Here is a 17210-nt window from a genome sequence, read left to right as displayed (position 1 = left end):
TTTATTATTACTTATTAAGAGATGCATATACAAGACATTTGCATAATAATATCTTGGATTGTCTTTGATCAGGTCAGATCAACGTTAATATTTGTACAGTAATTATTATCACAATGCTAAGTGTTTTGATGTTCTACATTATTATACTATAATTTTCAAATTTACGCGTATAAACGTAATGCAAATTCTTCAACCACACGTGAATCCAAATTAGCTTATAACAAAAGGAAATTTATTATAGAATAGTATTTTATTATAGAATGGTGTTTTATAGTGTTCTCGACTTTACGAGCAATTAGCACTTCACACGTTCAGTAAATCTTCTCATAAACCATTTGTCGGTTTTTATTCTCCATATTTCATTATGTGTCATCAACTCATCGTCACATTATTTTTAATTTTTATTTATTTTTTTATACATTTAGGAATCTGTAAGGAATAATTCACTGATCTGAATTGAACCCACGATGCCTGGGTGGCAACCCATTGCATTTGTCCGCTAATCTACTGAACCTAGTATTACTTGTGAGCGTAGACTAAGTATAATACATCAATGCTTGTGAGGTATACTCTTCATAGACTAATATTAATGATACTCGTATATATCATTGCCTTTCAAAAATAAACATTGTGAATTATAATATAATTATATATTTTGGTTGACAAATATGTAATTCGAGACGTTCAGAACCCTCTTACCCTTCGAAAGAACACCGTTACTAAACTTGAAAAGTTAAGAAATCTGTCAAATATTTAAACAAAAAATACACATACAATAATTGAAAAGTTGTTTCAAAAATAAATTTAAAAAATACGCAACGCAGATTTGGAATTATAAATAAATTAATTTACAAAAAATAGTTTTCTTATATTAATTATGTACGTAGGTACTTAATCGCTTGTTTGTATTATAGTTCACACAATCAGTACCGTTTTTGAAAATAGTGATACATACATTCATAGCAAATTTGAGTTCACGATAACTTCACGCAAGAATATTCAACATTTCACGGGCAGACGGCCGAATTATTTTTGATTATTTTGTTTGCAAAATAGTAATAATTTGAATTCTGTTTCATTTTTGTTTTCTGTCCGAAATGATGGCGAAAGAGGATACGCAACACGCCATAATAACCCCAAAATTAATCACGATAGATGATAGTTCTACTACTCGACTTAGACCCAAGTTTGAATACTATTCGATTATTTAAATTTTAAAATGTGGTAACAACAATAATAATTCAACTTTTAAAATATTTTAATAAATATTGGGAACTCCAAAGCTAAACATTTAGGAAGGGTTTGTTTCGAAAAGTTCAATTCATCAAATTTCAAAGTTGATTTTCAAGTTCGGTGAAAGTTCTATTCAAGTTCTGTTATTATGTCCTTATTGGCCAGTTGTTTCGCAAAACTGAAATAATAAAGAGAACTTGAATAGAACTTGACGAATTGTTCAAATTCTGTCAACAACCCGTCCTTAGATGACATTGCTAGCTGAATACCTAAAAATTACAGACAAAAAAGCTGTGCCTATTTCATTTCTTTCAACTCGTATATTCTGTCAGAAGGTCGAAGTATTTCCGATTTGCAATAAATTCCAAATAAATGGAATATTTCTAAACGTTATCCGAAAATTAAAAACTGTTTTTTGTAAGGAGATAAAATACGCTTACAAAATTTGGTATTAGAAATAAAAAATATTTGAAATATTAAAAATTTAAATGAGAACATAAAATATTGATAAAAATGGCTCACTCCTGTGTTTTTTGTTACTAAAATTAATGATAACATTTATAACATAAAAATATATAAAAACCCAAGAAATTTAATAGATTTTACTTACTGTCACCATACTTTTTTGTCATTTTTGTATTTTTGTAGTTTCGTGTAAAAATAATTAATAAAAACTTTCAAATTGCGGTCGGAACCTTTGGTTTCATTAAGTTTTACATGTTAAATAAAAATTTTCTGTTCTTAATTTCGAGATTTGAATATAAAGCTTGGTATTTTTTCTAGATCATATTTCTCACCATGACAGTAAGGGAGTTACAACGATTTTTGTGAGACAATATGATTTGTTCCCAAAAGCGAACAAATTAGCCTGAAGTGTTAAAAAGTGTTTTCATTGTTTTATAACATAATTTGTTCTATTTTCAGGCAGGACCTGTTAAAGTGGAATGGCTGGGGATACAAGGACTCATTCTTTTCTGTACAGAACAAATCTATCAGATTCACCGGGAAGAGGTGAGTTTTATCCTCAAATTATACTTTTATCATCGCAAGTTCTTACTCTTTTGAATGAATTACTAACTAATGTGCCAAATTATATTAGGGTCTACGAATTAGGTTTCATCTCAACAAGGACAAATAATAGAAGAGTCTATGAATTAGGTTTCATCTCAACAAGGATAAATTATATTAGGGTCTACGAATTAGGTTTCATCTCAACAAGGACAAATAATAGTAGAGTCTATGAATTAGGTTTCATCTCAACAAGGACAAATAATAGTAGAGTCTATGAATTAGGTTTCATCTCAACAAGGATAAATTATATTAGGGTCTACGAATTAGGTTTCATCTCAACAAGGACAAATAATATTAGGGTCTAAGAATTAGTTTTCACCGCAACAAGGACTAATTATATTAGGGTCTACGAATTAGGTTTCATCTCAACAAGGACAAATAATATTAGGGTCTAAGAATTAGTTTTCACCGCAACAAGGACTAATTATATTAGGGTCTACGAATTAGGTTTCATCTCGACAAGAACACATTATATTATGGTCCACAAATTAGGTTTCATGTCAACACCGACAAAAATGAGTATTGCTAATTTATTAAGAATCTCTTCAAAGTATTGGTAATTTGGTTAAAAACGGGATTGCAGGCCGTTTCTTTATATACTTTTAATATATTCCTAATATGTAGGAATACGTGTTCATGCGCCTGCATTTGCCTTGATAATATATAAAGACGAAATGCGAAAATATTAGGATTTTTATGAACATCGTTAAATATAATACATTAGTATTTTACTAAAAGTTTATCAGGAAACCTATCAATTCATTCGTTAAGAGCATTCAATCCCGATTGTAAACGGATTACGAATAATTTAAAGAGATTATTAATAAATTAGCAATTCTCATTTTCTCCATGAGAGCTCATAGATTTCAACAGATTTGTAGAGATTTACTTTTCCCTTCGAAATAACTAACTAGGACAAAGTTCAAAACAGATTTCAACACATTACATAATGTAGTTAATGGTTGTTAATTTGTAGCTTATAGGATTCAACAAAAAGGTTTAATGGGTTTCAACTAATAGCTCAAGGATGTTTACAAAAAGTTTTATGAGGTCCAATCGAAGGTCAAAAAATATAAAATATTCGGCCATAGATTCACTCACAAATATGCAAAAATAATCGTAATAGTTATCCCTTAAATCCCTTTACAAATTAGTTAACTGAAGACATATAAATTGTATTTAGATAAACTAAATACATACGAAAGCCTAAAGTAATGACTACATTTAGTCAAAGAAACTTTAGATGTTTTACGCCTAAATTGCACAATAACGAAACATGACAAATAAAAAGTTAAAATCAATTTAAAATTACCACTAAATATTAGATATTCAATAAAGGAGTGCAATAACCAGTAAATTCACCCAATTTTGTGGAAAATTATTGTACGTCGATCAATGAGTAAAGTTGTACTAGTAAATAAATGGTTTTCAAAATTCTCACTCAACACTGGTTCGCCTAGTGAGGCAGGTTATGTCCAACGTAAATATACCTACTATATTATTCTCTCTTTATTACTGTACACTTATATATTTATTCTATTACTGTCCGTATATATCTAATGTTACCTTGAATAGTATGTGTGTTTATATTGCTGTTATGTTTTCGATAATATATATTAAAAAACATTTAAATAGGTTTTAACTCACACCAAATAGTTTTCAGTCGTATGTGAATATTGCAAAGCAAGTAGAACATCAAATGCAATTTGTTTTTGCGATACCTAACCTATTTAGACATCATGTTATTTAATATGATTCGTACATGACGAAAACACAACAAATAAATAAAAAAAGAGATTGCAAATTCTAATACAAAAAGTTGTATCGCGATATCTACGATGTCTGTTATTCAATTCATACTTCCTTACGCATATTTCGTTTTAATTATAATAAGAAAGAAGCCATCGGCGTTTTCGTTTGAGATATTAAACGAATCGAGTCCAGAGTCAATCTGTTGAAGAAAGTTTATTTATTGAGATATGTGTTTGTTTGACACCGGCTCGCGGTAGGTGCGGATGAAAGTAAAATGATTGCAAAAAACCGGCAGTTGCGGCGCATATCGTTAGAAAACTGGTTTGATTTTGGGCATTGTGTAATCCTGACTAGCGTGGAAGTTGTCTTCGTAACTAGCCTTGGCTTAGAAACCTATGTCATAATAATCAAAATGTATTCGCATGATGACCGTTTTAATGCATTATTTTTTAGGCAACTCGTCAAATTAAAGGTTTTTATAAAATCTTCATGAGTTCTTTTATATATCAGTGGCGCTACGCTATTTCCGAGTGACATTTGGGCAATAGCCCAGGGTCGGAGGCTCGACGACGCCCGCGATAGGTAATCGAAAGCTCCTAATTCTTCCACTTTCCGTGGAGGGTAGATAACGCAGCAATTTGATAAGATAACTCTATCGCTGCTCTGGGTTAATTCAAAATGCCATTTACAGGGAATAAGATTATTTGGCAAGCATATTGAAGGCACGTTTTAGAGAGATCATATATACTACCTCAATTATAGTTTATTCAGGGATGTGGGTATGATAGTGCATTATTAAATATTCAATTTGTAGAAATAGTATTTACGTAGTAGATACATACAAGGAAAATAATAATAAGGGTTGAAATATATAGAAAAATCCCTGCACCGTCAATTTTCAATCATAGGTATGAACTGCAATATGCGATGCATATTTACCACCATACAATTGCCTTGCGGACAGCATCTTTAACTTAATATAATCCCATAAGTTATTAAAATGACAAATATATTTTGCCTCTTTCGTTCGATGATGGAATCTGACCGACAGAATTTCCATTTGAGTGCGATCTCAGAAATGAACACATATAATATTATGTCCCACATATCTCATATCTAACCAATGCGACAATAATGTTGTCATCTATGGATTCGAACTGATGCAACTAAATACACCCGTGAAAAAATCTTCTACGGTACAGTAATCAACTTTATAAGATACCAAATAAATTATAAATCATCGGGGATTACCTTCTAAAAACATATTGAAATAGGTTCGTCGATTTCCACGTTATTCTAGTCAGTTTGGTTGTACGTGATGGTGTTCAGTTAACCTCTTACTTACCCCAATGGAAGAAAGTTTGTTGACACGCCACTGAGCTAAATTTCATTTTAGATTTGGTGGTTGTAAAGTTGTGCAACGGGATTATTAAATAAATGCACAATTTTAACTGTGATTGTAATGTGTGTGAAACAATTGGTCTTTATTTTGGGTATAATCAATGTTTAACTATGACAGTATTTATAGTTCAACAATAGTAAGTAAGAAAGCGCGAAAGGGACCAAGAAGCAACATGCTCTTTGGAGCTGAAACATGACATATTATTGGCAGCTGTGATATCCCTTTTGGGGATCATATCTGTAAGCCTGAACGGCGGGGTGAAAACTAACCAATATCATCCCTCGCCCTTAATTAATAAGATAGGAAGTGATACAGAAACGAGAACGAAGACGTGATAACCTAAGCTTCGAAATTTGCATATTACTAAGATGGTTTGTTACAGTTACGTTGTAAAAACAATTTTATTTATTTATTACTTCTCACTGTACATAAATAATAATTTTTCACATAAAAATCAACCTCACTAAGAATAATAGCCTATATTGAGGTTAACTATTTGCACATTTCAGTAAATCGAACATAAAGTAATCACAGCATACATAAACTCTAAATATTACAAGAAGAAAAATAAAGTTACATGAGTGGTCAGTTGGGTATTTGTAACAATATTAAAACCACAAATAAATCAATAAACATTATTATTATTGTAGAACAAACAAAGTGAATATAAAAACAACTATTGTGACACATTGTTTTTAGCGAATCGAACTTATTTAAAATCTTATTACAAGGTAGAGCCAATTTTAATGGCACGAGTTTGTTGTGTTCTTTCTGCAAATTTGATATTAATAAAAAATCTACAAAGTATTAATAGTGATATACTGCTGTTTTATACACATAACATTAAATTCCCTATAAAGTAGGTTGGATGGGTAACGATTTTTTTTGTACATTACTTTAAGAATCAATTAAGGTGTTAACTTAAGAGTGAGAATGTTTATTCTCCGAACCACGCAATCCTTGTCCATCGATCGATTAAATCGATTTGGGCTCGCGCGTAATTTAAAAGTTGTTTAGTATTTACTATAACCAAAACATGGAAAAGATGTTTAAAATTTAGCAATTTGAATGCTAAATCCGGTGAAGATTTAAATGGATGTATACTTGTGGGCGTGTCCGTATAACTAAGAAAGCATATTTTTTATTTCTGTTGAAATTGGTCAAAAATGAAATTGGTTTGTTGTAAAAGGTAGACATCAGTTTAGAAATTCACCTTTTGGAGTGGGTGAAGTTAGTAAATATAAAGAGCATGAGCGAGAAAAAAACAAATAACAGATATGAATTAGAAAAAATAGAAAAAAGGAAAAAAAGATACTTTTTTATTATTGAGAAATATAATATTTCACATAAGAAAATATATTGAGAAATATAATATTTTACGTAATGAAATATATTGAGAAATACTAATGAATTTTGTATAATTTGTGTCTAATCTTATAGTAATGGGCAATTGGTTAAACCATTTCACTTCAGTGTACAGGGTGTCCGGGGGTAAAGTACGCTAACTTCGAGAAGTGATTCTAGATAATAGTAGAAGTAAAAAAGATGAACAACTTTTTTTCGAAAATCCAACCTATTTTTCCCATACAAAAATATCCTTCCATGGAAGAATATATATTTTCCCAAACAATTTAACTTCTTAACCTATAAATTCCTTTAAAACGTTGGAATTACGAAAAAAAATATTTTAATTTTTACTTGTACTGTCAAGGAGAAACACCCTCGAAATTAGCGCACTTAACCCCCGGACGTCCCGAATTTGTATAATTGTTGGGCTGTGGTAGTGTTATAACACGGGATAGTTATAGAGTCAAGAACAGTTGTTCTATTGCCGTTCGAAAAATGTTCATGGTTGAAATTATTGCTATTCGAAAAAGTGTTCATTGTTGAAACGTTTTGCTGTTTTTTTGTGAATTTGTAAATTGACTATTTTTCATAAATAATTTTGCAGTGAAGGGACTTTAAATTCTTCAGTGAAGGAACTTTAAATTCTTATTAAAATAATCTGATAGTGGGGTAGTCATATGGCTTTTCTAATTTTTTTTCTAATGGAAAGATAAAAACTTTGAATGCACCTCCCCAGCCAACTATTACATATTTCATAATACAGATTGAATTGGGGATTAATACCATGATATTGTCCCAAAAAAATGTGAAAAATGGATATTAGAATTATCAAGGAGTTATGTACAGATAAACTTTATCTTTAACATAGCTTTGAGACGTACACGCCATACAGTGCTATTCCACACGCTTAATTATAAAATAAATCTAATTCACCAATTAACCGAGCTCTTCATACTCGATAATAATATTTGTCTTAACTCTAACATTGACATTTTTTCGGATTCACTACCCAAATTCAAACGTGGCATCATGTCAATAATATAAACTTTTCAATGCGCATACATACAGATACACACACAAACACTCACACATACATTACACATGTCACACACACACCTATATACCATACCACTTACATTACAAGGAAACATATCATAAGTACCAAACATGAAGTATCTTATTCCTGTATATTGTTTCATCTTTGTAAATCATGTACTGTTTGTTTCTATAATATAAAAAAATTTAAAAAATATAAATGATACGTAACTATTTTAATCGTTAAGGAATTTGTAAAACGTATTTATTTGAGAAAAAAATCATTAAAAAGAAGCAAGTCATTTCTGAGCGGTAGCTAGAATTATGCAATCCGCGATGACCAAGTTGCCCATTTTACAGCATAGAACATATATCGAGGAATTATGTGATCGGTGGTTTTAGTTAGTATGAATCGGTTAAATTTGAATTTAAATTTTGAAATGTATCTTTTTAACTAGTTTTATGAGAATATGCCGCCAACGTCAACTCCTACGAATTTCTAAGACTTGTTTATTATGGAGATAAGATTTGTTATACGCCGTATTTCGTAAAGGGCCTAAAATAAGATTCGGGTTATTTGAATTATGACGAACTTTCCAATTCTCGTTGGTTCGATGCCACTCCTATATTAATTGAGTAATTGATCGATTGGCTAATTCGAAATTAATCCCTCTTATAATATTATTTTAATAGCTGTCACATAACTCGTCACGCTCAGTTTGTCTGTGCAGATAGAGAAACAATTGCGCGTGTTGCTTTTACGTCCAACAGATGGTACTGTTTTTCAATAACAGCATGTTTTTACTTGGCATATGTTACATCTAAATAATATAGGTATATAAAAACTCACGCGTAATTTGAATCCAACGTTGTGTCAAAATTTCAAGGAATCGGTGATGAAACATCCGGAGAATTGAGATTTTGAACAAATTAACATTTAAATGTTTATTTTAATATAATAGTTTAATCGGGTTTCTAAAACACTATTTTTTTAACGGAAAATTAAAAAATGAGATGTATATAGCGCATTTCAAATACACAGAAAACATTGCAAACTGAACAAACTGACCACAGAGTGTTTGCATTCCATAAAAAACCACTTAAATATCACAAGTTGGCAAATCGCACACAGAGAAAACTTACTGATTTCTAATCTATTAAAATTCTGGACAAATTATTCGTATTCCTGTTAAAAACGGGACTGCAAGCCTTTAATGAATGAATTGCCAGGTTTCCTAACAAACTATTAGTAAAACACGAATGTGTTATTATAATGTCGGAACACGTGTTCATAAAGATTCGACCATTGTCGCATTTCGTAATTATTTTATCAGGAAAAGCTCAGCTACATGAACACGTGTTTCGATATATTCTGAATTGACTAATATTTTATTGGGAAATGCCTTGTCACCGCGTTTTTAACAGGATTTTAATAAATTAGCCATGCTTATTTTTCTCCGTGCACGTGGCTTTGAATTACTCAAGAACACAAGTAAGAATTATAGGAAGATAATAAAGTTATAAAAAGTGTCAGCTGTGATGAATGGGCCGTGTAATGTTAATGCTGTTATCTGATGACAATCACGCTGTATTATCGCATACAAACCACTGAGTAAATATTCAATAGGACCTTCATAATATGTCAACTCTAAAACTCAACTTGGTCAACTCGACACGATAAAATTATGTAAGATTGAAATGTATTTATTTATTTTAGGGAAATCGACGGTTTACAATATGGTTGGTTTATACATTTGCAATTTACCTGAAAAACTAATTTTAGATTATACTAATACGTTACTAATTAGATTCTTAGATGCCCGTTTAACATTGGTGTGGTAAAACCGGCCTCGAGTCTGGTTTAATACCGTTTTGACTAAACAAACGCCATGGTAATAAGTGAAAATATTCACTATTCTGACTTTACGCGTAAGTATTTAACAACTAAACAGTTATATGTATTACATATGTTTGTAATTACAACAAGAGATATTATTTTATATATATTATCATTAAATTTTATTTATTTAGTTTGGTTTAGTTGAGATACGAATACATCTAAAATATATTTTCTTGAATAGAGATTTTATGTTCATTTTGTTATAATTGAAGAAATTTACATAAGAGACGTTGTGGTTTTTTCATCGCGAGCTACGGTTGAAAAATAAAATTAGTTTGATCCACATTTTACTAATATTAATGGGAAAAAATAGTGTTGGATCTCAGGCGAAACCGGTTAGTATTTATTATATTGTATCGAAATAATTACTTAATGCGGGTCAGCAATTTATTTTTGAAGTTAAACAATAATTGTTATATCTCTGGTTTACTTGCAGATTTCTGTGTTGGGAACTCTTTGATAAAGTAAAAGGTTCTTTACTATAATTGCGTTTATTTACGTTACAATAATTTAGTTACACTGTTCATTATCCGAAGGTTGGTAATTCTCTGTTTCTGGAAGCTTGTTGTCTGGCAATAATATCCCACAGGCAATTTCTACACTCTAGCGACATCTGTCGGACTCTGGAGTAAGCTTTATGACTGGTGCCATCTATCGCTTGAAAACCCAACTTATTACCAAACATCACAATTACTCGCTGGATCGCTTAATATATTTTTAATAAGTTTCGATTATTACTCGCTACATTGTGTGTAATATTTATAAATTTCATTGGCATAACGAGCCAGAAAAGTGAAATAATCATTGGTGGCTAACAAATCTTACATTTCCGATATGCAGATGACGCTACCCTTATCGCCTCCTCTGAAGAAGTAATTTATCACCTCCTTGCTAAAGTAGACGAAGAAAGCCATAATCTAGGTCTACTGGTCAACAAGGTCAAAAGAAAAGTAACTGTGATCAACAGAGCAAACACATTTGTAAGAACAAATATTGCCCTCACAGACTGAACGGTGGACAACTTCATATACCTAGGCTCGTCTATACGTGAGGAAAGAGGCTGTGAAATAGAAGTGAAAAGAAGGATTTGCATAACAAAAGACGCATTGCCAAAAAATGCTAAAGATTTGGAGTAACATAGGCATAACGAATACCACTAAGATGAGACCTGAACGTCGATTTTCCCCATGTTTCTATAAGGTGTGGAAACATGGATACCTAGAGCCAGCGAATGAAAGTGGATGCTGGCCCTCGAAATGTGGTGCTGGAGAAAAGTGCTCTGGATTCCATGACAGCGAGACGCAGAAATGTGTCCATTTTGGAAGAACCAGGGCTAGGTATTAATTATTTTATTTAAACAAAATTCCATTGGATATATTTTTTATGTTATTTCAACCGCCATGCGCCATGCTAGGGATGTAGTGATGCTTCTGTTCTGTTCGCAATTGGCTTTCAAATGTCTGCCTGTAATGTATTAAAGATATTTTAGACGCGTTGCTCTCTAAACTGAGGACTCCAATAGATAGAATCTCATATTCACTGACAAAGTGGAAGGCAGGAGAAACAGAGTAAGGACACCAATGCACTGGAGCGTCCGGTAGGTTGAATTCCGTGGCTCTCCACGCAGCACAGCACGAGCAGTGGATGTGTCCCGTTCACCGTGGAAATTGGAGTGAGAGTCACAATCCTAAGCAATGAGGAATAGACAAGAAGAAGTCTTGACCCTAGCATTCGGATTATTGGCGACATCGGGTTTTTTACACGTCAGGTAGGTACTATTTATAATGTTTTTCGTCTTCAACTCGCGATTACTTACTTTACTGTTCCGCCTACTAGCCGTCAGTGTGAACTCACTAATATTGTGTTCTTGTATCTATCTTATCACGTTTTTAATATCTTTTATCTGCTTGAAAACTAGAGTGATATTTCCGTATCTGACTCCGACTTTTTAAGTGCATATACCTTATAAATGTATGAATCAGCTATCATTCAAAGTTCTGTCACCCATCTCTGTCCCATTTTATCACGTTCACTTCATAGCACTTGCAACATACAGATCTATCCGCGTCTGTCTGTTTGTGTGCTTAGTTCTTCTAAACTACGGAACGGATTTTGGTAGGGTTTTCACTTTCATTTAGAGAATATCTTCCGAAAGTTATGTGTAACAAATGCATATTATATTTATAGAAAGTAGAGAAAAATCGATGTTTTGTAATCAAGTCATAAAAAAATATTTTTAAGCGCTTAAATTGCTATCGCTGGCTAAACCTTATGAGATACATCATAATGATGCACAGGGTTTTCCAATAAGAGGTGATATTTTGATATTCAAAGAAAAATGCCATTTTTTAATATAAATGATCGAATGTTTATTTCATTATAAAGAGAAAAGTATGCTGTTAATAGTGAAAAATAACATCAGTCAAATGACCACCACTACCACGCCTACAGGACCATATCCTTTTCATGAAATTTTCCATAACCAAATCGCAAAGTGGCTGCCTTATGTCCTCGATAGCCTCACGAATTCCATCTTTGAGGTCTTGAATCGACGCTGGGCTGTTGACGTAGACCTCTTCTTTCACGTGGCCCCAAAGGAAGAAGTCGCAAGGTGTTAAATCACAAGATCTCGGTGGCCAATTGTGATCACCTCTATCAATTGAGATAACACGGTCCGGAAACTTTTCCCGTAAAAGATCAATGGTTTCGTTGCTTGTGTGGCACGTAGCGCCGTCTTGTTGAAAGTAAACGTTGTCCAGATCAATACCTTCCAATTCCGGCCATAAAAAATCATTAATTCCTTAATTAATATTCAAAATAACACCTCTTATTGGAAAACCTGTATTACTAAATTGTATATCTCAAAACGGCCTACAGAAAAGTCTTTTACGGTATATGTCTATTTCTTTAGAATAACCCACAGCAACGCTGGGTACACGTCAGCTGGTCATTATAATAGTCAAAACAATCTTTGTTGCCATTTCATTTCTTCTTATCCATATACTATTATTTTCCTCTGACCTAGTTTCTCAATTATGTGACCTGTTTTGCCATTGTCGTTTATGCCTCATTAGTTTTGTGTGTTTTAGGCTTACCGCGTAAAATTAAATAAACCACACACATTGCAAAATGTCTAAGCGTCCTCCATCCAACGATGTACCTACTCCATTTTGTTTTTTTTTTAAATTTTTATATCATACTAGACCCAACAAATATGATGGAATTTTATGTTAGTAAATCTAGTTAGTTAGTAAATAACGCTTTCTTCAAAGTGAAAAAAAGAGTAGACCATTGGAAAATCATAAAATCTGACTTTTCTTGCTTTCATTTTAAACAAAATAAATACAATTTTCAAATACCTACAGAATTAAAATAATTTTCTGTTAAACTCTTATATTGTGGGTATTTATTGCGTATCTGAATTCTTTACACATCGGTTCCAATTTTGAAAATGATAATTAAAATAATTTTATGTTAAACTATTATATTGTGGTAAGTTTTTAGATTCTCACGGCCAAAAGCATTTTTGTAGTTTGTTTTTGGGGTGTTATGCCGTGTTGCGCTAACTCCTTCTTTAGCCGACGTTTCGGACAGCGTTGCAGTGTCCATCATCAGGGCAGATCCGGTAGATCCGAAGATGTGTCAGATCACATCCTCGGATCTACCGGATCTGCCCTGATGATGGACACTGCAACGCTGTCCGAAACGTCGGCTAAAGAAGGAGTTAGCGCAACACGGCATAATACCCTACAAATAAATCACTATAAAATCCGAGTTCACTAAACCAGAGAGTCACAATCACTCACGGACAGACCCACAACCTAAATTAGTCTGTTTGATTTCGTCACGTTATTATTCTGTATGTTATCACTTTTCCGTCCCATATCGTCACCACTATATTATATTTGTCGCTTTTCTGTCCTGTAATGAAAATGACAATTTCGTTCCGTATATTATCGATTGTGACAACCCCGTAAACCATGACCGTTGACCCCGCGTAGATCTTTGATTGCTTCGCGGACTACTTGCAATATTATACAATAATAATTCTACCTCTTCTGCCACCTTGAAATATTGGCAGTAGGTACCTATCAAATGAAGCTAAATGATTTTATCGTATTAGAAGATAATTAATACCTTGCTATTTAAAAAAAATTAGATAGAATGTACTATTTTCCTTTCTGGGTGATTAGTTGATCTTCCAAAAATTTCCATAATTTATCTGTAACAAACCTCTGGAAATTGTTTAAATAAATTATCTGCCTCACAATTATTTTTTATTATCATCCTTTGCTTCAGAATAACGAAGCTACAGGGTTGGGCAGAAATCATGACCCGGTTTTCAGGAGGTATTAAAAAAACGAAAAAACTTAGTAAGAAGAGTTATAAGTCTCTAAGAGTATTAGTATTTTTTATGCTACCTCAAACTTCTGCCCGCTCTGTATTATAAATTTGGGAGCTTGTGCCGGCGCGGCAGTAACCATTTATTGGATAACCAACACCTTTGCCACCCCGAGTGAGGCTGGTTTGGGAAGAACCTTTGACTTCTTCAACTGGTCTCTTGACGCATCGCCTTGCGCCGCAGTGAGAGGAGTATATTCATAAGTCCGTCACTCTCGGACACACTGATTCTAAGATTCCTACCCAACCCTCATACCTTTTACCTTCCCAGAACTTTATTTCCTTAAAAATGTTCCTCCACACAGCTTTCCAAAAAATGACATATGCCCTGAGGGAAATTATTCTCTAAATATTTTTAAAAAAAGTCGCTATCCGCGTCTGTCTGTTTGTACGCTTAGTTCTTCTAAACTGTGTAACAGAGTGTCATAGGGTTTTCACTTAGAGTATTTCTTCCGGAAGGTTTATATATATAATACAATTCTGTTTACAATAAATATTCACATATTTTTTTTATATATTAACGTTCTACTCGTATATGCTACCGGCTGCGCCAACTGTGGTGATTGCTCGTTTTTAGTCGAGAATGAGGCACTATACAAATAATCCAATCATTATTACTATTATTATTTTACGTGACTTCATCGTTTTACTATCTTCTGTCTTTTACGTTTTCATACAAGACGCGTGAAAAGGACGAAGACGATCGTTGATGACGAACGTACGATCTCTCTCCGGGAATAATATACTGCTATTGAGATCGATTACCAAGTAAACATCTTATTCATGTGTAGTTAAATAATTCTTCTTGAGGGTAGAATATAAACTGGTGTCATTCGTAGTTGCTACGATATTCATTACAAGGTACGAAGATTAAGACGAGGAACACAACAGTCATATGATTTTATACGCACATTCACTATCATGCTGCCTCATTCATACTCGGTTGTCTCTTTCATACATTTATTTATGTATTCATTTAATTTTAGCCATTTGTACATCCAAGTTTACAAATGTCTAATTTATTATTAATTACGTACATACATTATTACATTTTCATTTGATTAATATTTCTCCTACAATCCAGCTTGAATCTATCAATTGGTGCAGACTTTGTGGTTTCCGGCATTATAATGTTGCGTTCCTTTGTAAAGTGAACTATTTTGTGTATTGCATTTTGTCATTTTTTAGTAGCCTAATTTCATTGCACGTTCTTGTGTTATGTCTGTGAATGTCTAACGTTGTATGTAAATTTTTTTGAAGTATTTAGGTAGTAGGTTATTTATTATTTTATGTATAAATATCATCGCGTTCAAGGTCAGCATCTGTTTGACTGTCAATTTAGTTCCTTTAACATTTTAGTTCGTTAAGTATTATTCTTATTGCTCTATTTTGGAGATTTTGCATCTTATTTTGTTCTCCGTCGTTACATAAGAAAAGAATGTGGAACAATAATGGTGTTGTATTAATGACTTTAGTAATAATGTTTTGTTCTGTTATGGCGTTTTATTTGTCAGGAGAAATTTCGTGAAAAATCCTCAAATTCAACCCAGTAATGCATTTGGCCGCCTTGAGGCGGACTTTAAGTGCATGGTAATTGCAGTCACATATAAAAATAATCAAGCATTAATGCATTGTGACGTTTATAAGCCAGCTTCACTCTACACATTATCATAGGTGGCGCTTCTGTTGCATTTATAATCCTCATGTAGCTGGCAATTGAATCCAGAATTTTGTCGAATGTGACCGAAATATTATTTTGTAGGAGTGAGTAAACTTTTAAAAATCAAAATAAATACGTCTAAAGTGTTTATCGAACTGAAAAAAATAGCGATAAGTAGCTCTGATAGTTTTTTACTTCTTATATCTTTGTTGTTTGTTTTTTTTTGCTGTATTATGAGGTACTAAAGTTCCACTAAATTCATTACCCGCCTGTAGGCGGACCTATAATAAAAGTGTTTGCAAACAGTAGCTCAATGAACAAATTGAGATATTTTATCAAATTATTCTCGCGGTAATATAACTAGACGCTATTAAGCAAATACCTAATTTTTCTTTCAATATCTTGCGTAAAAAAAAACGTCAGAATTTTTGTGACCGAAGTGTTGCGTATTTTTATTGATTTTTCAAATTAACGAATTCTGCCTTTTTGTTTGGTTAAAGATATCGTGAGTATATTTGTTTTAGCTAAGAATTTGCTGGGAAAAAACACATTTGCATACCTGTAATAGGTAACAGGGTGCCAATGATACTGAAGTTTTCTGTGGAATAATACTCTGCTTCAAGTGCAGTCTGCTAATGGACCACGGCAACAACCACATCTTCCTCTCAATATTCTGCGCATTGTTATATTTATTTACTAATTATGTTACTCATATATATTCCTCCATGTTCTCCTCGAGTCAAACGCAATAACAATTCTATGGAATAGTAGCCCTAGAAAGAGGTCGTAGGTACGTCATCGACGAAAATTTTCCTTCTCGCACGTCTTGTACAAAACAAAAAAGTCAGAAGTTACTTGAACGACAAAGTCACTCTCTCTGGGACAAAGCCGACTAGAGTATAAGCCTGGGCGCGCGCACTTTCACTGTTTAGAATAGTCTAATCTAATACTAGGTGAAGTCCCCGGCGTTGCCTGGGCTTTTACTTTCATCATACTCGGAAAAAAATGTAGATTTGTTTTCAATAAAAAACCACACCACGCGCTCGGTGTCCGCCACGCGGCTGGCATCCACAAATCGTTTTAATATAAATAGATAGATGATTCCGGTAAAATAACACCCAAATCAATGGTAACAACAAGAGTTATCATCTATTGCCGCCATTTGAAAAATTTTATTGCGCGATGGCACTGACTTGATCACGTGACACCTCCAAATCCGTCGTGCGCCAAGTTATGTTCTATAGTCGCGTAGTCGGCCTTGCTCTGAGACTACTGTATATATAACGGTGATCATTTTAAATTAGTGATTTGCAAAAAATATTTTTTCAATCGAGAACATTTCAAAACACTACGACTGCTAATTTATTTAATAGTTTTCTGATTCATTTGCATAAATTCATACTGATTAA

General features: G+C 32.9%; 1 protein-coding gene across 1 annotated transcript in view; it reads left to right on the top strand.

Annotated features, from left to right (window-relative positions):
* Positions 1 to 17210, top strand: part of Agps (alkyldihydroxyacetonephosphate synthase) — a 94888-nt gene that overhangs the window by 11754 nt on the left and 65924 nt on the right. Inside the window, exon 2 of the mRNA XM_089637690.1 lies at positions 2158 to 2244. Coding sequence (XP_089493816.1) covers positions 2158 to 2244 — 87 coding nt within the window. The remainder of the gene's footprint in view (positions 1 to 2157; positions 2245 to 17210) is intronic.

This window comes from Hesperophylax consimilis, chromosome 12 (genome assembly GCF_061612785.1).
Source record: "Hesperophylax consimilis isolate HC1 chromosome 12, BYU_Hcon_1.0, whole genome shotgun sequence".
Classification (NCBI taxonomy): Eukaryota; Metazoa; Arthropoda; class Insecta; order Trichoptera; family Limnephilidae; genus Hesperophylax; species Hesperophylax consimilis.
Note: the sequence above shows the minus strand (reverse complement) of the source record. Positions and strands in the feature narration are given on the sequence as shown.